This window comes from Rhincodon typus, chromosome 1 (genome assembly GCF_021869965.1).
Source record: "Rhincodon typus isolate 14 chromosome 1, sRhiTyp1.1, whole genome shotgun sequence".
Lineage (NCBI taxonomy): Eukaryota > Metazoa > Chordata > Chondrichthyes > Orectolobiformes > Rhincodontidae > Rhincodon > Rhincodon typus.
In genome coordinates, this window is record NC_063332.1 from 27,354,104 (window position 1) to 27,379,633 (window position 25,530).

At 41.2% G+C, this 25,530-nt stretch overlaps 1 protein-coding gene across 4 annotated transcripts in view; it reads right to left on the minus strand.

The window, feature by feature from the left end:
• Positions 1–25,530, minus strand: part of pias2 (protein inhibitor of activated STAT, 2) — a 53,393-nt gene that overhangs the window by 7,404 nt on the left and 20,459 nt on the right. For all 4 annotated transcript variants that reach the window (XM_020528817.2, XM_020528818.2, XM_048595233.1 and 1 more), the window contains exons 5-12: positions 24,600–24,690; positions 23,897–24,031; positions 20,155–20,260; positions 17,603–17,676; positions 16,683–16,843; positions 10,670–10,809; positions 8,254–8,434; positions 6,014–6,147 (exon numbers count right to left, since the gene is read on the minus strand). In XM_020528817.2, coding sequence (XP_020384406.1) covers positions 6,014–6,147; positions 8,254–8,434; positions 10,670–10,809; positions 16,683–16,843; positions 17,603–17,676; positions 20,155–20,260; positions 23,897–24,031; positions 24,600–24,690 — 1,022 coding nt within the window. The remainder of the gene's footprint in view (positions 1–6,013; positions 6,148–8,253; positions 8,435–10,669; positions 10,810–16,682; positions 16,844–17,602; positions 17,677–20,154; positions 20,261–23,896; positions 24,032–24,599; positions 24,691–25,530) is intronic.

Below are 25,530 nucleotides of genomic sequence, written 5' to 3' on the forward strand. Positions count from 1 at the left end.
TACTATGCGGAGTTTGCATTCTGCTTGAATCACTCGTCTCCAAACCACATTTTAGACTAGGTTCAAACATGGAGAACAGCACTAAACTCCGGAGGCGAGGAAACTGTCCGTGACATCAACATGGCATTTGACCAAATAAGGCAAGGAGGAGCTCTAACAAAACTGAAGTCAAAGGAAATCCGAGGAAATCTCTTTATTGGTTGCACAATGTGTTGTTCTTGGAGGTCAAGCATCTTAATCCAAGGACACCACTACAAGAGTTCTCAGACAGTATCCTAAGTGCAACCACCTTCAGCTGCTTCATCAATTACCTTACTTCCATCATAAGGTCAGAAATGCAGCTATTCTTTGATGATTGCACACTGTTAAGCATTATCCACCACTCTTCAAATACTGAACGAGTCTGTGCTAATATGCTGCAAGATCTGGAATATATCCAGGCCTGGGCTAGTAAGTAGCAAGTAACATTCACACTACACAAGTGCCAGGCAATGAGCATCTCCAACAAGAGAGCATCTAACCATTTTCCCTTCATGAACATTTGTACTACACTCACTGATTCTCCCACTATCAACATCCTGGGTGGGTGGGGGTTTACCATTGATCAGGAATTGAACTAGAACATCCGTATGAATGCTGTGGCTAAAATAGCAAGTCACAGGCTAGGAAATTTGAAGCAAGTAACTCACCTCCGTCTCCCCACAGCCTCTCCACAATCTACAAGATATGTCAGGGAGTGTGATGGAAAATTCTCCACTTGTTTGGTTACAGCTCCAATAACATTCAAAAAGCTAAACACTATCCAGGACAAATTCACTTGATTGTTACCCCATCCACCATCTTCCTTCCTCTACATGGATGCATAATGCCAGTGTGGACTACTACAAGAAGCATTGCAGTAGTAAATCACCAAGGCTCCTTCAACAGCAGCTTCAAAACCTGCGAACCCAACTAGAAGGGCAAGTTCAGTAGATACAAAGGAACTCACTGCTCTAGTAGACAAGGGAGGAAACTACAGGGGCTTTGACCAGAAGTTTTAATTTCTCACAGGTCACAGGGAGGTGCCAGAGGCCTGGAGGACAGCTAATGTGGTTCTACTTTTTAAAACAGGGGTAGTTGAAATAAACCAGGGAATTTCACATCAGTAATACGGCAACTACTGGAGAAAATTCTGAATGAAAGAATTAATCTCCACTTGGAAAGGCAGCATTTAGGAAAGGAGATTGCCTAGTGGTATGATCGCTGCTCTGTTAATCCAGAGACCCAAGTAATATTCCTGTGGACCCGGGTTCAAACCTCACCTCTGCAGGTGGTAGAATTTGAATTCCAGAAAAATCAGGAATTAAGAGTCAAATGATGACCACAAATCCATTGCCATTTGTTGGGAAAATCCCATCGGGTTTACTAATGTTCTTTCGAGAAGGGAGCTGCATGTGACTCCAGGCCCACAGCAATGTGGTCGACTCTTAACTGCCCTCTGGACAGTCCATCCCTAATTGGATTAGGAAAATAAATGCTGGCCTGGCTGGCAATGCCCTCACCCCATGAATGAATTTTCTTTTTTAAAAATCAGCTTTTTCAGAGGGCAGTCCTGCCTAATGAATTTGATAATATTTTTCAAGGTGATTCGGTTGTGTAGATAACGGTAGGGTAGTTATGTAGTTTGTATGGATTTCAGCAAAGTTTTTAACAAGGTCTCGCATGGAAGACTGATAAAGAATGTAAATTCACATGGGATCGAGGGTAGCTTGGCAGGTTGGTTCCAAAATTAGCTTTGTGGTAGGAAACAGAGGGTGGTGGTTCAAGGCTATTTGTGTGACTGGAGGCCACTGTCCAGTGGCATACCATAGGGATCAGTTCTGGGTCCCTTAATTTGCAATTATAAGAGCAGGGAGGTTACGTTGCTATTTCACAAAACTGTGGTTAGGCCACAGCTCAGTACTGTGTGTAGTTCCAGTCACCATAAAATAAGAAGGACATAATCAAACTACAAAGTGCAGAAGAGATTCATCAGGATGTGGCCTGGGATGGAGCAGGTTGGAGTGGTTTTCTTTAGAGCAGAGAAAGCTGAGAGGGGACCCTGATTGAGTTGTATAAGATTATGAGAGGCATGAGCAACGTGGATAGGAAGCAGCTGTTCCCCTTAGTTGAAGGGTCAATAGGGGCTTTGAAGAAAAATAGTTTCCCCAGAGGATGGTGAGAATCTGGAATGCACTGCCTGTGAGGGTAGTTGAGGTGGGAAATCTCAACTTTTAAAAACTACTTGGATGAGCACTTGAAATGTCAGAATATCCAAGGTTATGGGCCAAGTGCTTGAAAGTGAGACTCATGTAGATTTAGAACAGATTTTTGTTGGTGCAGACCTGAATGGCCTCTTCCATACCATATGATTTTACCACCAACTGGAGGCTCCCCTCTAAGCCAGTGTTCTGATTTGGAGCTATGTGCCTTTTTCTTCACTGTAGTTGGTCAAAATCCTGGAACTCCCTTCCTAACAGCTCATGTCTCCACATCACAAGGACTCTAGCAGGTCCCCAGGTAATTAACTTAAAAATACAGCAAGGGCACATGTATGTAAATACTCTACAAGCTAAGCAGGTACTAGAAAAAACAAACTTAACATTTGAAATGTTAACATGCATGACAGTTAAACAAGATTAATAAAATACATTAAACAATCCATTGGTTACAACAAGCTAGAGGGGAGCATGTAATCAGAGGAAAGTTCAACATTTCTGGTGGCCTGTGTCCAGCAGACAAAAAAAAACACAGGACCACAGCAAGGCTGCAAATCATCGCACTGGCAGTGTACCAGTGGTGTTCCCCAACACAGCAACTCGGCTATTCCTGGAAATGCACATGGACACATCTTACATTGGATAAGTCTGAAGTAGGTGAGTAAATGAGGTTGTTGACTTGTTCGCGGAGCTGGCTTGTTTTTTATTCAGACGTTTCATCACTATGCTATGTAACATCATCAGTGAGGCCTCCAATGAAGTGATGTTGCTCTACTCTGCTTAGAATTTATACGGTGACATGATGGCTCAGTGGTTAGCACTGCTGCCTCATAGCACCAGGGACCTGGGTTCGATTCCACCCTCAGGCGACTGACTGTGTGGAGTTTGCACATTGCCCGTGTCTGCATGGGTTTCCTCTCATAGTCCAAAGATGTGCAGGCTAGGTGGATTGGTCATGCTAAATTGCCCGTAGTGCTCAGGGGTGTGTAGATTGGGGGGGTGGGATGCTCCGAGGGTCGGTGTGGACTTGTTGGGCCGAAGGGCCTGTTTCCATGCTGTAGGGATTCTATGATCTATGATATACTGTCTAGTCTGTTATGGTGAGTAGTGTCATTTCTGGTTCTGATCTATATGGGTTTATATTTAGGGTCCAATTCTAAAATGCTTTTTGATTGCATCACAGGTTGAGAACCATGCCTCTAGGAATTCCCGTGCGTGTCTACGTTTGGCTTGGGCTACTATAGTTACGTTGTCCCAGTTAAATTGATGGCCTTCACTGTCCAAGTGTACTGATATTAAGGAAAGTTCGTCATGTCGTTTTGCTGCTAGCTGATGTTCTTGTTTTCTGATGGTTAGTTTCCTTCCTGTCTGTCCAATGTAGCGTTTGTGGCAGTCGTTGCATGGTATTTCGTAAACTACGTTGGTTCTGCATGTTGTGGGAATGGTGTCTTTAATCCATGAGTGTTTGCCATAGAGTGGCTGTGGGCTTGTGTGCTACCATGATTCCTAATGGTCTTAGGAGTCTTGTTGGCAGTTCTGATATGTTCTTGATGTAGGGCAGTGTGGCCAGTGTGTTAGGGTGTACTATGTCCTCTTGCTGTTGTCTGTTTAGTAGGCACCTGCGGATGAAGTTGCGGGGATATCCTTTCATAGTGAAGATTTTGTATAGGTGCTCTTCCTCTTTCCTGCATAGTTCTGGAGTGTTGCAGTGAGTCATGGCCTGTTTAAATAGTGCCCTAATGCAGCTTTGTTTGTGGATATTGGGGTGGTTGCTGTGGAAGTTGAGGATTTGATCAGTGGAGTGCTTTTCTGTATACTGAGGTTTGGAATTCCCTGTTGGTCATACGCTCAACTCTGACATCCAGAAACAGAAGCTGACTGTTGTTTGAAACAAAAAAAAACAAGCCAGCTTGGCGAGCAAGTCAACAACCTCATCCTCAACCCGAGCTACAGATCTTTGCCAAAACTTTAAAACAGTGAAGAAAGTTTCAATAGATTGCAAAGTTTTAAATAACTCTGTCTTTGTTTCAAACAAAAGAACATCTCAAATTATGGAAATGATTCTGTTGGTCCGATATTCCACCCTTACTCAGATTCTAGCCAGGTGGTGCTAGACTAAATGTAGTTTCTGTATGGGTGGGATTATCATCTGATTTTTCTAGGCTCATCAATAACTATATATGGCACCTTTAACACAATTAAACTTTCCAAGGCGCTTCAAAGGTACATTAGAAAACAAAATATGGCACTGAGCCACATAAAATATATGTTTTTAGAGCTAGGTTTCATTTTATTGTTCACAGGGATAGCCTATGTCAGAATTTATTGCCAACACCTAATTGCTATAGAGGTGGTGATGAGCTGCCTTTTAGAACCACTACAGCCCTGGGTATTCAGGGGGGCACAGAGTGTTGTTCAGAAGACTTCCAGGAATTTGACACAGGGACAGTGAAGGATCAGCGATATTGTTTAAGGTCAGGATGTGTGAGACTTGGAGAGAAATTTGCAGCTGGTGGTGTTCCCATACATCTTTTGCCATTATCCATATACAGGTTGCAGGTCTGGAAGTTGCTGCAGCGAATCTTATAGATAGTACATACTGCTGCCACTGTGTATTGGTGGTGGAGTGCCACAACGATCAATGTGGCTGTCTCAGATACTTGTTGTATTAATGACTTTCCATAAAACTGCCACTGGAAGTGCTCAGAAAAGGTTCACTAGAAAGTTGTCTAATAATGTAGTGTAGTAAATTTGGTCCATATTCACTCAAGTTTATAAGAATGAGATGTAATCGTTGGAATTCTCTACCCTAGTGTTATGACTGTTCCAATAAGAATGCATTGAAGATTAAGACAGACCGGTTTTTGGTCTCTCAGGGAATTAAGGGATAAAGGGAGCAAGCAGGAAGGGGAAGCTGAGGCAGAAAGCAGATGTAATTGAATTGTGTAGTGGAGTAGGCTCAACAGGTCATTGAACATGTTGTTTTGCCTATTTCTTAAACTCTTATTGGGTATGGGGTGCAAACAGTTCCTTTGCCATAATTCAAAGATTACACCCATCCCTACCTCATTCTGAAAATCCCACAAATCCAAGTACAACATAAGAGATAGGGTCATCGATCCTATTTCTCACCATTAGCACATAGAATAGATGGGCCTCATGGGTTAACGAAGAGACAATTCAATGCTCAGTTTGTACCACCCATTAATGAGTCAGAGGTTTTACAAGAACTACAAGAAAGAAACACTAATAGACACAGGGAAGCAATGAGGATGCTGGAATTAGAATAATGCACAAGGAGAAAAGTACTGACTTGTTTAAGCAAAGGGTTCATTCAGTGGCATAAACATTCTAACATTTTGTGTTAGTATTACTCAGGGAGACCACATGCTGCTTACATCTCAGCAGGTTTTGCAATTAACAATGGGTCCAAAGAAACAGGCAAGCTCCTAACTTTGTGTTTATATTCAGACAGCATTAAAACTAAAGCTAACAAGGGAAGCGATGAGAAAAGGTAGTTGAAAAGAAATTGTGAGGATGTTGAGTGAGCACTGGATTGGGTACTGGGTACAGCTGTGCTGCACACCGCCTACAAAGCAACAAGTTTACTTTTGCACCCATACTTGATTTTTTGATGAGCTCCCAGCCAACACCCACTGTACTATTCTCCATGAATCCCTGCTTTCAAATCAGGAGAGGCTGACGGGACATTTGACCAAATTGCCTTTTTTTAATGCGTAAAAGGTGACATACTCCATATCATATCCTGTCCTTACTTTGAATCTCAGGTGGAAGGGTCATTGTTGAGTGATGGAATGTGGCTGGATAGTCTGCTAACTGAGGCAGAAAACTTGTATCAACAGTTGTGGCATTTGGCAAACGAACGGCAGGTGGCTGATAGGCAAGGACCCTATAATTCAGAGAAAAAAAATCAATTAGCTTTTTCTATTAATATGAATCATGTTAAATTAAGCCATTAACACAGCTGTTGTTATATAAGTTCCATGAGGAAATGCATAACTTGTTGTATACTCAAGTTATATAGAAATCTTTAGATTTGTACCTTAGGAATTCTAGACTCAGTCTCTATCTTTGACACATGCTGACAGCATCATGGTAAAAATGGACTACCAATGTTTGACCTCCTTAACCTGACAAATTTGAAATGGACTAAAATGTATTTTATAAAATAACTGAAAAAACACTGACTTACGATAGTCATAGTGATGACCTGACTACTGGTTGAGTCTGTTCACAAAACCATCAATAAGCTAAACCAAGTGTGAACTGAAATCAAACTGACCAAAACCAATCAATCAATCAGATCTGTGCCTCCCATTTGATTTACACCTTTTGGGATGAAAGTTGCCAAGGTATTATCCAGCTTGAGGAGTAAAAAGCAAAACACAGCAGAACACATAGGAACTGTACTTCAGGCTATATCCTTTGGGTAGGCAAAGAGAGAAAAAAAATGGGATTTCATGCAGGCCGTGGCGATGGCTCAAAGATTTATAAACCATGAATAGTTCTAGGTGCCAAAGCTGGTCTTAGTCCATGCAGCAAACCTGCTGATCCCTTCACCCTGGTGGTGGAGACTTTTTTTTTTAAAATCAAGTTTGAATATTGGAAATAATGTTTTTCAATTATTTTTGCCTTGGATATTTAACTTTTTTGGGAAATGCGCTGGGCCACACTTACATTTTCTAAACTTTAATAACATAACAATGAAATTGAATACATGACTATTGCTGATAACCGTCTGGTTGATTGCCTAAGGGGATATTTGTTGCAATTTCCCGAGGGAAAAAAAGGGCCAGCATGATGGCTCAGTGGTGAGCACTGCTGCCTCATGGCACCAAGAACGAAGGATCGATTCCAGACTTGGGCAACAGTCTGTGTGGAGTTTGCACATTTTCTGTGTCTGCGTGAGTTTCCTCCAGGTGCTCCAGTATCCCCCCCACAGTCCAAACACATGCACGTTAGGTGGATTGTCAATGCTAAATTGCCCATAGTGTTTAAGGTGGGAAATCCAGGGATAGGGTAGGGGTTGGGTCTGGGAGGGATGCTCTTCGGAGGGTCAGTGTGGACTCAATGGGCCAAATGGCCTGCTTCCACACTGTTGGGATTCTATGATTTTATAAGTTGGAAGGTTTGCTTTCTTTCACTCATCCCTCCCAAAAATCTTCTAAAAAAGCAAATTGGACATTCATTGAGGACTCAAAAAGGTATTTACAAATTTTGCTACTACTGAGAATATAAGTCACCAATTAATCAAACTTGATTTCAAGTTAAACCTAACATTACGGAATTTTTTAAACTCCATATTCTTTGTACTGGACACCCACTCCTTTTAAACTTTCATACCTGTGCTCATGCATGCATTTGATGTTGCATGTTTTAGTAAGTAATAAAAATTTCACTCACTTTGTAATTGGCTCCTTAGATTTGCGTAATACTGTTTTAATCAAAATGGGAGATAGCTGAATTAAAAATAGTTTTGCAGCTATCCAAGGGGAGCTGATTCACTCTGCCTCACATGATCATAACACTGGCACCTGATGACAGCAGCAGGTCAGTTACAATAAGAGTGTGGAGCTGGAGGCTTTTTCTGAAGAAGGGTCCCAACCCGAAACGTCAGCTTTCCTGCTCCTCAGATGCTGCCTGGCCTGCTGTGTTCCTCCAGCTCCACACTGTTATCTCGGACTCCAGTATTGGCAGTTCTTACTATCTCCGAGGTCAGTTACAATGCTGCCTTTTCACCATGAAATCATTTTCTACTCGTGAAAAATGCGTCAAGTGAACAAGGCAAAGATGGTTGGCAGCATCTGCGGTACCACAGGACAGCAACAGTGGCCACAGGAACAAAGGTCCAAAAGAAACAAAAACAGCTTTTGGTTTAACTCTTTCAGTGTATACTTAAAGTGTGGGGAGAAAAAAATCTGCATCTTTGTTTTTAATCTAATTGCCTGCAAAAATAATTTGTGAAAAGTTACAATGGAATGTGTATCATACTAACCCTTTGTTGGCAGTGTCCTCTGTATCTGCTGGATATAAGCACCTTTTCTTTAGTGGAGGTTCTGCCTCCTCATCAGAAGAGGAACTTTCAATGGTGAGATCTATAACCTCAACCCTCTTGTTGTTACTTGCTTCACTAGTCGGCACTGCAGAAGCAGTCTTGTTGGTTACATTTGGAGTTGCTGGAATTAGAAAACAACGTGTTGCAATAGGAAAATAACAAGGGAAGGAGGTAAATGCTGGAATGCTAAAATAAATCTAAAAAAGAAATACATAGTATGTCAATTATCAATTGTGAAAAATAATCAGTCTGACATTTCAGATGTATATCAGAAATAAAAACACCAAAACCTCTTATCCCTACAGATGAATACACTTATTTTTATAATTGAACAGGTCTTTGCTTTAACTTGATCAAAGGTTTGCAATGATACTGATTCCAAGGTAAGATGTTTTAAAAATGCCTCCTATTCTTTCCATTTTAAGTTTATCCTCCCACATTAAATATCATTCCCTGATCAAGAAAGCAGGCAAATTGTTTTAAAACATCTGGACAATCCTGATTTGCAAATGTCATTAGACAGTACACTCTGATCAAACTTTTTTTTTTCCAATTGCAGAAAACCACCCTAGATAAGAAAAATAAGGAGCAATAGTTGGTAAGCTTCCTCCAGAGAAAATAAAATTAAAACAGCAGAGTCTGGAGGTGACAAAGGCAACAGAGGCTTGGGTGGAGGGTGATGTTATGGAGATGGATGGAAGTGACATTGATAAGCATATGATATAGAGTTGAAAGCTCAAATAGGTCCCTGAAGTTCAAAACAATCCCCTGCAGCCCAAGACAGGGCTCAGGAAAGGGGAAAGAAAGTTTGATTGTAGGTACAGAGGGATTTTCTTACGAGAAATTGAGTAGGTTGGACTGGTACTCATTGGAGTTGAGAAGAATGAGAGAAGACCTATTGAAGCATATAATTCTTAGGTGGCTTGACAGGGTAAATGCGGAGAGATTGTTTCCCACTGTGGGAAAGTCTAGGACACCAGGGCATAATTCCAGAAAGGGGTCACCTACTTAAGGCAGAGATGCAGAGGAATATCTTCTCTCAGAAGGTAGTGAATCTGTGGTTTCTTTACCACAAAGGGCTCTTGAGACTGTGTCATTTGAAGTATATTTGAAGCTGAGATAGACTGATCTTTTCATCAGTAAGGGAATGAAGGATTATATGGATAAGTCAGCAAAGTGGAGTTAAGGATTATAATATCAGCCATTGGATCACTGAATGGCAAAGCAGGCTCGATGGGCCAAATGGCCTACACATGCTCCTACATCTTAGTCTTAGGAAATGGTGGCGAGGGCATGGAGTTGAGACAAAGTTCAACGACAATGACTTTAGGCTTTTCAATGTAGACTCAATTATTCCTATATTTTTCTTGTCAATCTTTCATTCTGCACCGTCAACAGGCACCCGGCTGTTCAAGCCTGTAACGTTTACATACCAATCTCCAAAACAAATCCTGCACCTTCGAAACACTTGCCGTTGCTATCAACTAGAGTCCTCAAATATAAAAACCAGCTCATCTTTAAATCCCTTCACTGTCACATCTCACTTAACCTCCACAATCTTCTCTAACTTTACAATATGCTCACTCTGTTCCTGACTCCAACTACTTCTGTACACAGCTCCTCCTTTTGCTGCCTCAATGGTGGCCCTGCCTTCGGTTGCCAAGGTCCCACTCAAAATTTCCTCCCATTCCTCTTTAAAATCTCATCCCTTTTAAAAACTTTATATAGACACCCTTCTAATGACACCTTCTTTGGATCAGTACTCCTTTTCCACATACCTCTTTGAAGTAACTAGAGACTCTTTAAAAAAATGGAGCCACTACAGAAATGCTATTAATTGAACAGTGCTAAAAGTTCGAGACAGAATAGATGCTAATTTGGAGGAACACTTTATATATCTCAGACTTTTGTAGAAGGGTGGTCCATTCAGCACATTCCATCAAAGCCCTGTTTTAACATCCAACTTGACCATATTTATTTAGCAAGAAAACCTGTGCATCTAGTCTGTATCTGGCATACCAAAAATCTCACTGTTACACTTCAATGAATCACAGCACAACAATAAAAAACATGATTAACTCAAATAACCAACGTCTGCTAACTATGTAGATTGGCTCAAGGCAATATAGTCAGTTACCTCTAGTGACTGGCACCAATGGTCTTGGCAAACAGACCACAAACTAAAAGGAGAAAAATGAACATAAAAAGAAGTGTGTGCAGAATATCTCTATTTTTCTGCCTAATTTAACTCACAGGGTCATGGTATATAAAATTATATAAACATTAAGAATGCAGATAATGAACACAACATTCAGATCACTCTCCAGAGAAAGTATTCACACATCTCAGAACTCACATGCAAGTTCAACTTTTGTACACTGTGCATTGGATAGTTTTAAAGATTCCTTTTTGGGCCTCATTGGACACCAGGAGCCATCTTCTTGGAATTTAATCTCATCTACATCTGTGCAAGAATTCAGGATTTCCATAAACAGACTGGAAGAGAAAACTAAGGGTTACTTTAATACTTAATAAAAAGTTGAAATATCATGAACCAAAGCTTAAATATTTCACTTTTCACACACAGATAGGGTGTCCCTCATTCTGCAACGGAGGAGGAATAAGAGGGTTATAAAATCAGCATACTTCCCTTGCTCCCTGATGGTGGATATTTTGGGATTACCAATATGCATCTTGTGAGGGAGCTCTATGTGGCACAAATCTAAAATAGGGAAGGATGCAAAAACACTTGACAACCTGTAAGTGTATACTTTGTTTTTAATATAACAAAAAATCCCAATTAATTGAAAGATACAACATTGAGGGGTCTTGACTGATTGCACATGGACTGGAGTTTGCACGTTCTCCCCGTTTGTGTGTGGATTTCCTCCAGCTGCTCTGGTTTCTTCCACTGTCCAAAGGTGTGCAGGTTAGGTGGATTGGCCATAGTAAAGTGCACTCTAGTGTTCAGGGATGAGCAGGCTAGGTGGGTTAGCTACAGTAAATGCAGGGTTATGGGGACAGCATAGAGGGGTTGGGTCTGGATGGGATGCTCTTTGGACAGTCAGTGCAGATTCGAAAGGCCGAGTGGTCTCTTTCCAAACAGTAGGGATTCTACAGTTCCCTGACTGGATGCTTCCTCTTACTGATGAATCTCGAAATAGGGGTCACTGTTTAACAATAAGGACTTGTCCATTTAAAACAGAAACGACGAGGCAAAAAAAATCTGACGATTATGAGTCTTTAGAACTCTCTTCCCAAAAAGGTGGTGAAGCACAGTCTGAATATTTTTAAGATACAGGTGGAAAAAATCATTGGTAAGCAAGAGGATGCGAGGTTACTGGCATAGGCAGGAATGTAGATTTGAAGTTACAATTAAATTGCCATGATTTTATTGAATAACAGAGCAGACTTGAGAGGCCAAATGGCCTAATCCTGCTCCTTATTTTTATGCACCCAACGCACTTCACGGAGCATTACAAAAAAAATTGACAGTGAGCTACAGAGAAGGATGATGCCCTAGACAGATGACCAAAAATTTGACCAAAGAGGTAAATTTTGAAGAACATCTTAAAAGACGAAAGGGAGTTAGTGAGATAGTTTAAGAAAGGAGTTCCACAGTTTGGGGCTTGGCAACAGGTGGCACAGCTAACAATGGTGAAGAGATTAAAATTACAAATGTCTAAAATACCAGGATTAGAACAATGCAAATACTTCAAAACGGCTAATGGGTTGCAGGACATTACAAAAATACAAAGGGAAACACCACAGAAGGATTTGGAATTGGACTGAGAGGAGCATTTTAAAATCAAAGAATTATCCCAATGATACCTGAGATTTTGAGCAACAGCAAATGAAACACCAAGAATTGGATTTGGTAAGCATCTATAGCAAAATATAATGTTCCAAGACACTTTGCACAGGAGAGAGAAGGACCAAGCAGGGGGTGATTTAAGAGAGCTACCTTATTGACTATGCCAAATGGCAAGTGCTGAGGACTGCATTTTGCCTTAAACAGGCAGGAGGAGAAGTTGGGGAGTTCAATCAATCTGGTTGAAAGCTCTACTAAGAGAATTTGAGATAGGCACACAGAGGAACAGGAAATGAAGGACAACTGCGTGCATGTACTCCAGCAAATCAAGTTACAGAAGTAAAATGGGACACAGGCATATACATTTGTAGTTGTGGAAAAGATCTAGGCTTGTGCTGGAGACTAGCCAATTTAAATGGGGTTCCTATGTGAGGATTCATGGATAGATTCAATTTTAGAAAAGTGCATTACTATTTCATGCTGGTCATTACGGGAAGGATAGATGAACAAGAACTGAGTGGAGTGAAGTGATTACAGGAGGCTGGGATTGGCCTTGCTCTAAAGAAAGATGTCAGTATAGTAATAAATACAGGTTGTGAAGTGTGAGGCACAACATTCCCCTACGTAGGCATTTTAGCTGGTAGAGGTATCCAGGAGGTAGTACTGAAGGAGTCTCAGCCCTTGAGCTCGTCTAATAGCTTTGAGATTCTTGCTCCCTGCGTGGAAGAGAATGGGGTTGTAGGAAGGATGAGCAAACTGACAACTGCACCATATTACAAGGAGCCATTTGAGAGGGGGGAGAAAAGAGAATTGCAGTTGTAATTGGGTATAGTATGGTCACAAGGAATAGACACTGTTCACTGTGGTCAGGATCGAGAGTCCCAAAGGCTGCGTTGCCTGCCTTTTGCCCTGGTTCAGGATATCTCATTTGGACTGCAGAGGAACTTGGAGTGGGAGGGCAAAATCCAGTTGTCATGGCCCACATAGGTACCAACAATATAGGTAGAAAGGTTCTGCTGAGGCAATGTGCACAGCTGGGGGCTAAATTAAAAAGCGGTACCAAAAAGGTAATCTCCAGATTACTACTTAAGCAACTGAGCAAACTGGCACAGGGCCAACAAGATTAAAGAGGTAAATGTGTAGCTGAAAGATTGGTGTGGGAGAAACGGGTTCAAATTCATGGGGCATTGGTACCAGTACTGGGGAAGGGGGGAGCTGTTCTGATAGCATGCACTCCACCTGAATCATGAGTCCTGGAGAATAGCTAGAGCTGTGGATAGGGCTTTAAACTAAATACTGGGGGGAGGTCCCGTTGCATGAGAAATTGTGGAAAGTGTTAGTTGGGGGAGGTTTGATGTTGCACAACAGATGTTATTAAAATTTCAAGAACAAGTAATAGGACAGAGAGTGTGGAAAGGGTCAGGAATCTATCTTCAGGAATAGCAGATGAGGGGACAATTATGAGAAGGAAGTCAATCAACGCAAGACTGAGGGTGTTGGACTAAAATGCACACAGTATACAAACGAGGTAAATGAGCTGGTAGCGCAGATTGAAATTGTCAGGTACAATGTTGTGGGTATCAGAGATGTGACTGCAAAGGGATCAGGGTTGGGAACCAAATATCCAAGAAGGCAAGTTGTACTGAAAGGACAGGCAAATGGGCATGGGAGCGGGGTTGCTTGTTCATAAGAAATGAAATTGAATAGCAAGAAGTGATAGAGTGGGTAGAGTTGAGGAACTGCAAAGGTAAAAAGACCCTGATGGGAGTTGTATACAGGCCTCCTAGCAGTAGTCAGGATGTGGGGAAAAAGATAAATCAGGAGACAGAAAACGCATGTAAAAAAGGCACTATTACAGTAATCATGGGGACTTCAATGTGCAGGCTGATTGGGAAAATCAGGATGGTAGAATACCTCAAGAAAAGGAATTTGTGGAATGTCTAGGAGGGGTTTTTTTTGGAACAGCCGGTGATAGAGCCCACTAGGGATCAGGCAATTCTGGATTTAGTGATGCCTAATCAGGCAGACTTGATTAGGGAGCTTAAAGTGAACAAACACCTAGGGGGCAATGACCATATGATAGAATTCACCTTGCAGTTTGAGGGGCTGGAATCAGATGCAAGAATATTACAATTGAGTAAAGGTGACTACAAAAACATGAAGGAGCAAATGGTCAGAGTTGTTTGGAAGAGGAGCCCAGCAGGGAAAGATGGTACAGCACTAATGGCAGGAGTTTCTGGGGATAATTCGGAAGACAAAGCAGAAATTAATCCCAAGGAAGAAGAAACATACAAAGGGGAGGGCAAAGCAGCCATGACTGACAAGGGAAGTCAGGGACAGCATAAAAGCAAAAGCATACAATGTGGTGAAGGTTAGTGGGAAGTTGAAGACTGGGAAGCCTTTAAAAACCAGCATAAACTAAAACTAAAAAAGCAATAAGATGAAATATAAGGGTAAGCTAGCTAGTAGTATAAAAGAATATTGCAACTGTTTTTTAGATCTATAAAAGGTAAGATATAGGCAAGAGGACATTGGACCGCTGGAAAATTAGGCTGGAAACAAAGAAATGGCGGGGAAACTCAACAGGTACTTTGCATCAGTCTTCACAGTGGAAGACACCAGTAACATACCAGAACTTCAAATGGAGTCAAGGGGCAGGGTTGAGCATAGAAGCCATCCCTGAGGAGATAGTACTATGGAAACTGAAAGGTCTGAAGGTAGATAAATCACCCAGACTGGATGAACTGTACCCGAAGGTTCTGAAGGAGATAGCTGCGGAAACCGCAGAGGTGGTGGTCTTTCAGGAGTCGCTGAAGTCAGGGATGGTCCCAGAGGAGTGGAAATGGCTAATATAACACCCCTGTTTAAGAGCAAGGCAGAAGACAGGAAATTATAGGCTGGTTGGCTTAATCTTAGTTGTTGGAAAGATTTTAAGAGTGCATCATTAAGGATAAGATTGCAGAGTACTTGGAAGTGCATGGTAAAACAGGGCTGAGTCAGGTTCAGTTGGCAGTTAGGAAGGCAAATGCAATATTAGCATTCATTTCAAGAGGGCAAAAATACAAGATCAGAGATGCACCCTTGAGGACGTCTAAGGCTTTGGTCAGACTGCATTTGAAATATTATGAGCGGTTTTTGGCTCCATATCTAAGGAAGGATATGCTGGTATGCTGCGTGCGTGCGCACATATGGGGGTGGGGTTAAAAAAAATGATCATGGGGAGAAAGCGCTTGTTAGATGGAGGAGTGGTTGAGGATTCCGGCTCTAACTTGATGGAGTTTAGAAGGATGAGAGGGAATCCAGCTGAAACTTGCAGAATATGGAGAGGCTGGATAGAATGGATATCAAGAAAGTTTTCCCACTGGTAGGAGAGACTAAGAACCGAGGGCACAGACTGAGAAATGAAGGGATGACCCTTTAGAACGGAGACGAGTGTGAGAATTTGTGGAAATCATTGCCACAAATGGCTGTAGAGGCCAAGTCACTGAGTGCATTTAAGACAGAGATAGATAGGTCCTTGATTAGTAAGGGGATCAACAGTTACAGGGAGAAAGCTGGAGAATGAGGGTTGAGAAACATATCGATAGGCTTGAAGGGACGAATGGCCTATTCCTACTCGTTAACTTTTTGACTAAAAAATTACTCTCAAAAATATGATTCTGTATTTCTACAAAATATTTAGGGGAGTCAGTGGCATAGAGGTAATGCTGCTGGACCAGTAATCCAAAACCAAAGGTTAATGTTTTGCGGACATGGGTTTGAATCCCACCATGGTAGGTGGTCAAACTTGAATTCAGTAAAATTCTGGATAAAAATCTAGCTTAATGGTGACTATATAACAGCTATTGATTGTCATCAAAACCCATATGGTTCACCAGTGTCCTTTAGTAAATCTGTAAATGGCAATAAATCTGCCATCTTTTCCTGGTTCTATCCAACACATGACCCCAGACCCATGGCAATGTGGTTGACTCTTAAATGTTTTCTTGACAGTAAAGGATGGCCTAATCAGTGATGCCCACATCCCATGAATGAATTAAACAAAAATAAAGTGCCAAATTAGATATTAGTTTAAGAGATGGCAGAAAACAATGTTTTTCCTGAGAGTCAATGGAGTGTAGAATTCTGTTGCCCAGAAGGTAATGGAGGCCAGTATTTAAATGTATCCATGGCTGAAATGAATAGATCTTAGATAGACAAAAGAAGTCAAAGATTATGGTATAGACAGAAGAATGGAGCTAAAATAACAACTAAATAGCCCATAATTCACAATAGTGGAGCAGACTCACAGGGTCAAATATCCTTCTCCTGTTCCTATGAGATATAATGAAAACCTACTTTATTTAAGCTAAAAATCATGAGATCAACAGTTACACGAAAGCGATTTTTACACAAGTATATACAATGTTTCTCTGCTAACTCCAAAGTATTGTATAATTTCTATGACCTACTGAAAAAGAATTTCTCTGTTCCTGGGTCTTGTGGAGAATTCAAGAGACAATTTTGTTTTAAAAAAGGTTGTACTAAACCAATTTTGTTGCTAATGGTCTGGACATACCCATCTATTATCAAACTATCATAGGATGCTTTTTTATCACACACTGGACAAATCCACGTGGGCTTCTTTTCATTCATCTGAAGATAGAGGGCAGCATCGAAGCATTGTAGATGTGTACAGGTGACTGCGCGGCAAGGGACTATCAGGCGCATCTTCCCCAACTATAAAATCAAAAATAAATCAAGGTTAAGCTTACTAATACTCTTAAAAGGGTTACTGGAACATCAATACTGAACCATACTTACATATCTGCGCATGCGAAATTAAATTTGCATGCCTGCTTTAATCTTGATAATAAAAAGAATTAGTACACTTATTCCACACTTATTTATAATGGAATTGACCAATGTGGAATATTGGAGAAATGGGATATGAAAGAAAGTTGTACAGTACTTAATGCTGAACTTTTAAGCAAGTTTTGCCATTATTTAACATGCTATCCCACTGGATCCAGGAAAACTGGAAACTACAAAAAAATAACTTCTGAAAACATGCCACAAGATAAAAACATTTTCCAATTTCAAAGAACACATGACAATTAAAACTCTTATCAAGAATGTTCTTCATAATTCCAAACAGCAAAACTTTAAAATACTTGGAAGGTAAATATCAGAACTTACGCTATTCCTCTGGGACTTTTGCCTACAAAAGGATGGGAGGTCAAAAGAATCCCTGCCACAAGTATTTGCCCAGATCATGGTATCTGAATATTATTCTATAGCATATGAATATAAAACTTTGCTTTCTAAAAAAAAAGAGACTTTATTTCAACGCATCACATAACTCACACAATAAATGAAACTCTCAGGGAGTCCAATGTGAGCTCATCTGAGGGCACGAACAGGAAAGGCATCACATGTTTAATGACCCCCATTTCCCAACAAAACCCTGATCAAATGACACGCATTTAAGGGACTTACTGGACACATCAACGAAACTCTTAGGCTTGTTGTTGCAACCTCGCTATCAGGATCTGCAGTCAGCTTCTCTTTAACTAATGAAAAGACACAAGGTGAGAAATAGTCACAATTGCAGCAGAGTTATTGATGTTTTACAAAAGATTAAACTTGGGCTGCTAATAATGAGTTATGCAATTGCAGGAAAAGTTCAAAATTAGGGATAACACAGTATGGAGCTGGAGGAACACAACAGGCCAGGCAGCAGAGGAACAGGAAAGTTAACATTTTGGGCTGGGACCCTTCTTCAGAAATGGGGAGGGGGAAGGGAGCTGGGAAATAAGGAAGGGTGAGGCAAGGGGAAAGTAGGTGCGATGGTGATAGGTGAATGCAGGTAGGAAGTGGTGAAGATTGGTCCGTGGGATGGGAGGGGCAGATAGGTGGGAGAGAAGATGGACAGATTGTGTCAGGTCAAGGAACCAGGGATGAGAGGGAGGCTTGTGCATGGGATGAGGCCAGGGTATGGGGAGATTTTAAAACTGGTGAATTCCACGTTTAGGCCATCGGGCTGTAGGCTCCCAAGGCAGAATATGAGGTATTGCTCCTCCAGTTTGCGGGTGGCATCATTGTGGCATTGGAGGCGGCCCAGGATGGACATGTCACCCAGGGAGTGAGAGGAAAGGTTAAAATGGTTGGCAACTGGAAGGTGTTGTTGTTTGTCGCATACAGAGTGCAGATGCTCTACAAAATGGTCTGAGTCTACGCTTAGTCTCGTCAGTGTACAGGAGGGCACATTGGGAGCAGCGAACACAGTAGACAAAGTGGACGGATATGCAGGTGAACCCCTGTCTGATTTGGAAGGTTTGTTTTATGCCTTGAATGGAGGGGAGGGGGGAGATATAGGGACAGGTGTAGCACTTCCTGTGGGAAGCTAGGGAAGAGACTGCTGGGCCCCTTGCTGAGATACTTGTAACATCAATAGTCACAGACGAGGTGCCAGAAAACTACAGATTGGCTCACATGGTGCCACTATTTAAGAAAGGTGGTAAGGAAAAGCCAGAGAACTATAGACTGGTGAGCCTGACATCGGTGAGTTGCTGGAAGGAATCCGAAGGATAGGATTTACATACATTTGGAAAGGCAAGGACCAATTAGGGATAATCAACATGGCTTTGTGCATGGGAAATTGTGTCTCATGAACTTGATTGAGTATTTAGAAGAATTAACAAAGAGAATTGACAAGGGCAGAGCCGTGGATGTGATCTACATGGACTTCATAAGGCGATCGACAAGGTTCCTCAAGGCACATTGGTTAGCAAGGCTGGATCACACAGAATAGAGGGAGAACTAGCTATTTGGATACAGAACTTGCTCAAAGATAGAAGACAGAGAGTGGTGGTGGAGGGTTGCTTTTCAGATTGGAGGCCTGTGACCAGCAGTGTGCCACAAGGATTGGTGCTGGGTCCACTGCTTTTTGTCATTTATATAAATGATTTTGACATACAAGGTATGGTTAGTAAGTTTGCAGATGACACCAAAATTGGAGGCACAGGGGAGAGCCAAGATCCCATTGGATCTTGATCAGATGGGCCAATGGGCTGAGGAGTGGCAGATAGGTTTAATTTAGATGAATGTGAGGTGCTGCATTTTGCAAAGACAAATCAGGGCAGGACTTATACATTTAATGGTAAGACCAGGGGAGCATTGCTGAACAAAGAGAACTTGGAGGGCAGGTTCATAGTTCCTTGAAAATGGCATCCCAGTAAATAGGATAGTGAAGGCAGCGTTTCGTATGCTTGCCTTTATAGGCCAGTGCACTGAGTATAGCAGTTGGGAGGTCATGTCGCAGCTGTACAGGACATTGGTTAAGCCACGTTTGGAATACTGCGTGCAATTCTAGTCTCCCTGCTATGGGAAGGATGTTGTGAAACTTGAAAAGGTTCAGAAAAGGTTTACAAGGATGTTGCCAGGGTTGAAGGGTTTGAGCTACAGGAAGGGGCTGAATAGACCCGGGGCTATTTTCCCTGGAGCGTCGGAGGCTGAGGGGTGACTTTGTAGGTATATAAAATCAGGAGGGGCATGGATATGGTAAATAGACAGGGTCTTTTCCCTGGGGTGGGGGTGTCCAAAACTAAAGGGCATAGGTTTAACGTGAGAGGGGAAAGATTTAAACAGACCTAAGGGGCAATTTTTTTACGCAGAGGGTGGTGCGTGGATGGAATGTGCTGCCAGAGGAAGTGGAGGTGGCTGGTACAATTACAACACGTAATAGGCATCTGGATGGGTATATGAATAGGAAGGGTTTAAGAGGGATATGGGCCAAATGCTGGCAAATGGGACTAGATTTATTTAGAATATCTGATCAGCATGAACAACTTGGACCGAAGGGTCGGTTTTCGTGCTGTATATCTCTATGACTTTTAACTCTGCTAACCTAATCAGCTTCAATGGGCTTCAATGCTATTGTTCACCTGATAAAGGAGTTGTTTCAAAGATGAATAATCAAGATCAATTTTCTCTAAATCAAACACACAAACACGACATCAACCCAAAAAATGTATTAACATTCAACTTACTAAGTGCTCTGGAATGGTCAGAATTCCTGATGCCTTTGTTCCGCAGCCTCTGCAGTAATACAGCCGATGTCAGTTGCTTCACCAAGAACACAGACACTGAGTAATTCTGGAAAACAAAACAAGACGTAGATTTGCTTCTCAAATTTACTTTTAAGTTCTAGAGTTGGGTTAGGCTGAAAACATTTGCAGTGCACATCTGCAAGTTATCATTAATGTATGATACAGATACGTTGTATTATGTACACCCACAGCAATTCAAGTCAATAATGATTTAACTTATTCAGTCACTACAATGAGATAATCCTGGCTATTGTCAACATGAATTACATACAGACATGAACATAGAGAAAGGGAAGATTTAAATTGTAACAGATTACAGAAAACAAGAAGCTGCCTTTTAACATTAGCATGCAATAGTGCCTTTAAGGGCTAAAGCTGGACTGTAGTGATGTGTTCCAGCTTGAGAGGCATCTTAAATTTTTTTTATGCGCATGCAGAAGGTGGCCATTCAGCCCACAGTGTCAGTGAAAATAACCTCCCTGCTTCTATTTTTCCCCTACCATTGCACATTGCTTCTACTGAAATAATCATCCAACGCTCTCAAATGCTTCAACTGAATCAGGGCGGCACATTGCCTCAGTGGCACCGCTGCCTCACAGCACGAGGGGCCCAGGTTGGAATTAAACATCGGGCAACTGTCTGTGCAGAGTTTGAAAATTCTCCCCATGTCTGTGCAAGTTTCCTCGCAGTCCAAAGACGTGCAGGTTAGGTGGATTAGCCATGGGAAATGTGGGGTTACAGTGATAGAGCAGGTGGTGGGTCTAGGTGGTATGCTCTTTGGAGGGCTGGTACAAACTCAATGGGCAGAATAGCCTGCTTCTACACTGTAGGGATTCTATGAATTCGCCTCCGAGCAGCACATTCCAGACCTGAACCATTTGCTACGAGAAAAGATGCAGCCCCAAGAGTCTCCAAAACATCTGGAAAATTCAACCATTGGGACAACAAATCGGAGAATAGTCATGCCAATATTGTCTTTGAGATGTTTTTCCAATCACAGGCTAGCTTTCTCTTTCATGTTTGATGTTGATAAGCTCAAAGCATGCCTATCAACAGTAGAGATGGGAGACAGTCAGCTGTGATTGTAGTAGCATAAAGAAGGTGAATGCAGCAGTGAGCAAGGCTGATAGGTTAGAGGAAGTGAAGGTTACCACAATGAAGGGAGAAGAACTGTTGGAGAGGGGGCACAGAAAGGGAGGGAGATTGGAACCTAGGAGAAGATGATACCGTCTGGCCAGATAGGGACTGGATAAGTGAGGTTGGAAAGCGGAGCAAGGAACTGGTGTGTGTATGTAGAGAGTAATTTCAATCTTTCAACAATGCAATACTCACCTAACTGGCAACCAGGACATCTGGAAAGTCATTGAGGTATGAATTCCTTGCAAATTAATGAATAGTGTCTAGCTCAAGATTGCAGAAGTTCAATAGCCACTAAATGAAGAACATTATAGTGGATACTGCTTTAATGCATAGCATCCATTGGATAATTTAATACCCAACAGCTTTAATTCATAAGGATTGGCACTGACGTGTTAGTGCATCAAACATTTTACATATTGTGAACTGCTTGAGGCACAGTGACTGTTGCAGAGATACAACCCATTGTTCGCACCGACTTAAATGCTGCGACGTTCAGGAATTAATGATTTCCTTGTTTGTTTTTGCCTTAGGTTTGATGGAGCAGTGATGATTATTGACCATATTGATGGATTATTCTAAATCTACTTCTGTGAGAGTCCAAATACTCAACAGAATAAACAAATATTGGAGATACTATTATCACAAGTGCATCAGCTAATAAAGTTGCCAAAGCCCTACTGGACCATAGGGCTCTATCACGAGAGTGAGGATTGATAGTGGCTTAACTCATGACCTTTAGTCAAGGGGAGGGGTTGAAAAGGAGTTTCCAAGTTCTGAAAAAAAGGTCACTAGACTTGAAACACACACTCTGCTTTCTCTTCACAAATGCTGCCAGACCTGAATTCCTCCAACAATTTCTGCTTTTGTTTCAGATCTTCAGGATCCACAGTTCTTAGTTTAAGCTGGCTGTTAGTGTTATTAAAACACTCAATTGTTCAGCAATTGCTGTGCAATCATACATTTACATTTAATAGTAGGCATTTTCTTTTGAGTTGAGTACAGTCTGTACTTTGCTTATTAATATATTTTGAACTCTGAAATCAAATAACTTTGACATGATAGCAAGGTTGTCACCACTACATTATAACGACTTACAACTTATGTTCTTAGAAGCGTAGGAACAGAAAATAGGAGCTAGAGCGTGCCATTCAGCCCATCAAGCCCACTCCACAATTCAACATGATCATGGCCAATCCTCTAACTCAAAGCAATGCTTCTACTCTCACCCATACCTCTCCAACATTTAAATCTATTTTTTCTTAAATAATGCTGCCTCTATAGTCTTCTATGGAAGAAATTCCACAGATAAAGAAACTTCTCATCTTAGCGGAAAATCACCTGCTGCACATCCAGAGACCGTGACCTCTTGTTCAGAGATTTCCTCTCATTCCTCTAATCTTCAGAGAATACAGACCCAACTGACCCAATCTCTCCTCATATACATCTGGTTCCCCAGCAATCAGTTTGGTGAACTGAATTGGCAAGATGGTGTCAGAGCATGGTAACTCTTTGCGCGCCATCCCCAGTGGATTGTCTCCTTACATTATAATTATCCTAATCCTTTAAACCTCAATTTTAAGCCTGTCAGAAATAACAAACATGACCATCTTCCTAGGTGCCAGATATGAATCCAACTAGCAGAGTCTGCCCCTGAAACCCAGTGATTCAAGTTTTGCCAGGGCTTCTTAATGCCACATTCGGTTGAATGCAACCTTGATGTCAAGGGCCATCAATCTCTCCTCACAAGTACTTCTAGGGCCAACAGTTTGGTTTTCAGCGGTTATTATTTTCATTCTCATTAACTCATTTATTAGGGGAGTCAGTTAGTAATAATATATGCTGCATTTGCACGGAAATATGGGATATTTAGACACTCACAGACAAAATTAGAAGAGTTCATTAATATCCCAAACCTCCATTAAACTTAAAGCCACCACACACAAGGAAATTATTTCTTATACAGTATTTGAATTGGTGCAAGACAAGAAACAGTTAGCAATTAAAGATTTTTTAACTAATTGACACACTTCTAAACACATTCCATAGATTAGTGTAGTCACAACTAATCTCCTTCTATCACATGCATAAAATTGAATGATTTCAAACAGGCAGTTCCTACCCTCTTCAGTGTATCTCAGGTCTCCCTCTCAAATTCAACAACTGAAATAGTGGTCATAACAAGAGCATCCACCATTTTCTTCCCCATATAATAGCACCTGAATATATGCAACACAAAGCAAGGTGCACATCGCCAGAGCGATTTCAAGTTTCTCTGGTCCGTAGTCTGCATCAAATTACTTTCTGGACATATTTTAAACTCTTCTTTCTCCTTTGCAGCTGTTCTTTCCCACCACTCGCAGCCTCTTTTTCTATCTCCTTACTGCTTCTCTTTCTTAGTGCTTTCTTCTCCCCACTCACCCCACCCCCAAGCCTCTTATTTCTGCCCTGTATCTCTTAAAAATAAAGCCAGAAATATGAAATGGCTACAAGTGCTCGTGGGTATGACCCAGATTTAACATTTAGTAGCAGATAAGGCACTTACTCTTCCCATTTCTGGTGCCCAAGAAACTGAAATTTGATTGGGTACAGCTGATGAGAGTCTAACTTGCGACGTGATGTTTAAAGGCCGACCAGGTCGCTTCTGCTCAACACCGTTTTTAAGTGGTGGCGTAAACCCCTGAAAATTAAAAGTAATGATCAGTAAGGTAGGTAATGGGACATGGGTTTGAATCCCACCACAGCAGATAGTGAAATTTGTATTCAATAAAATTTTTAATGTTAAAAAAATTGCTAGTTTAGTGGCAAGCATGATACCAATGTCCTTAGTCATAAAAGCCCAAATGGTTCACTAATGCCCTCTAGGGGTGATAATCTGTCATTGTCACCCAGTCTGGCCTGTGTGTTAACTCTGGGCGCACAGCAATGTGGTTGACTCTTAAGGCCTCTGAAATGACCAACAGAGTCAGTCAATTTTAGCTCAAGGGAATAAATGTTGGCCTTACCAATAAAAGAACTAAAATTAACACAAGTAAAAATTTGTACTTAGCATTCCTCCCAAGGCAAGTCCTTCAAATAAACAATATAGGCAATATTTTTGCAAGATCCGTTTGATTCAAATGCCCAAGTAACATAACATTCCACTTCCAGTGCATTGACAGATTTCATCTCACTAGAAAATGTGCCTCTTATATAACTGCCGCCCGCCCACCAACCAACCCCATAATTTTTTTAAAGTATAAACTTACCGGTAGTGGGTAAAGTTTTCCATTCACTTTTATACATAAATTATTAGGATAATTGTCTTCCTGTGGACAGCTCGTCTCTGCAAGACAAAACCTGAAATCATACAATTGGGGGAACAACTGGATTAGCAATTGATCTGGAAAGAATTCTGAAGAAACAAAATTCTTCTTATCAGAAACAGAGTAGATGCCAATTCAGTCTAATCTACTTATGAAATGTAAGGTTACATCCAAAACCAACACAGCAGAGTATTAATAATTTGCATTTACAGAAAAACATCCAAAGTTTTTAAAAAAAAAGTCTCAAGAATATCTTGAGATATCAACATATACTTAGAAAAACGATATCTAGGATTAAAATTCAACATAGCATATTGAATATAAGGACAGAACTATTGAACATATTAACTACCTTGAAAGATTTAAAATATGCAGGTGGAGTTATGAATATTGATAAAAATTACAATAAACGAAGTGATATTAATGTCCTCACTATTAATCAGTTAATTCAAAATTCAAAACACTCAGCAACCAATTATAGGGTGAGAAACTGGGCTTGCCAGTGCAAATGGTTTGTTTGTTGTGTGCTCTCAGAGCTCCATTTATGCACCAATTCATTCTGTTTGCCATTTTGTTGCAGCTGTTGGTGCACATAAAGCAAACATCTGAATAGCATGCAAGTTATCTTGTCAGTGAGCGTGCAAAGCAGGTTTAAGGGGTCCTGTGGCATGGCGGTAATGTCTCTACCTCTGAGGCGGGAGACCCAAGTTCAAGTCCCACCTGCTCCATAGGTGTGTAATACCATCTCTGAACAGGTTGATTAGAAAATATCTATAAAACAGGCTTGATGCCAGTACTAGACAACAAGGTGCAGAGCTGGATGAACACAGCAGGCCAAGCAGCATCATAGGAGCAGAAAGGCTGACGTTTCGGG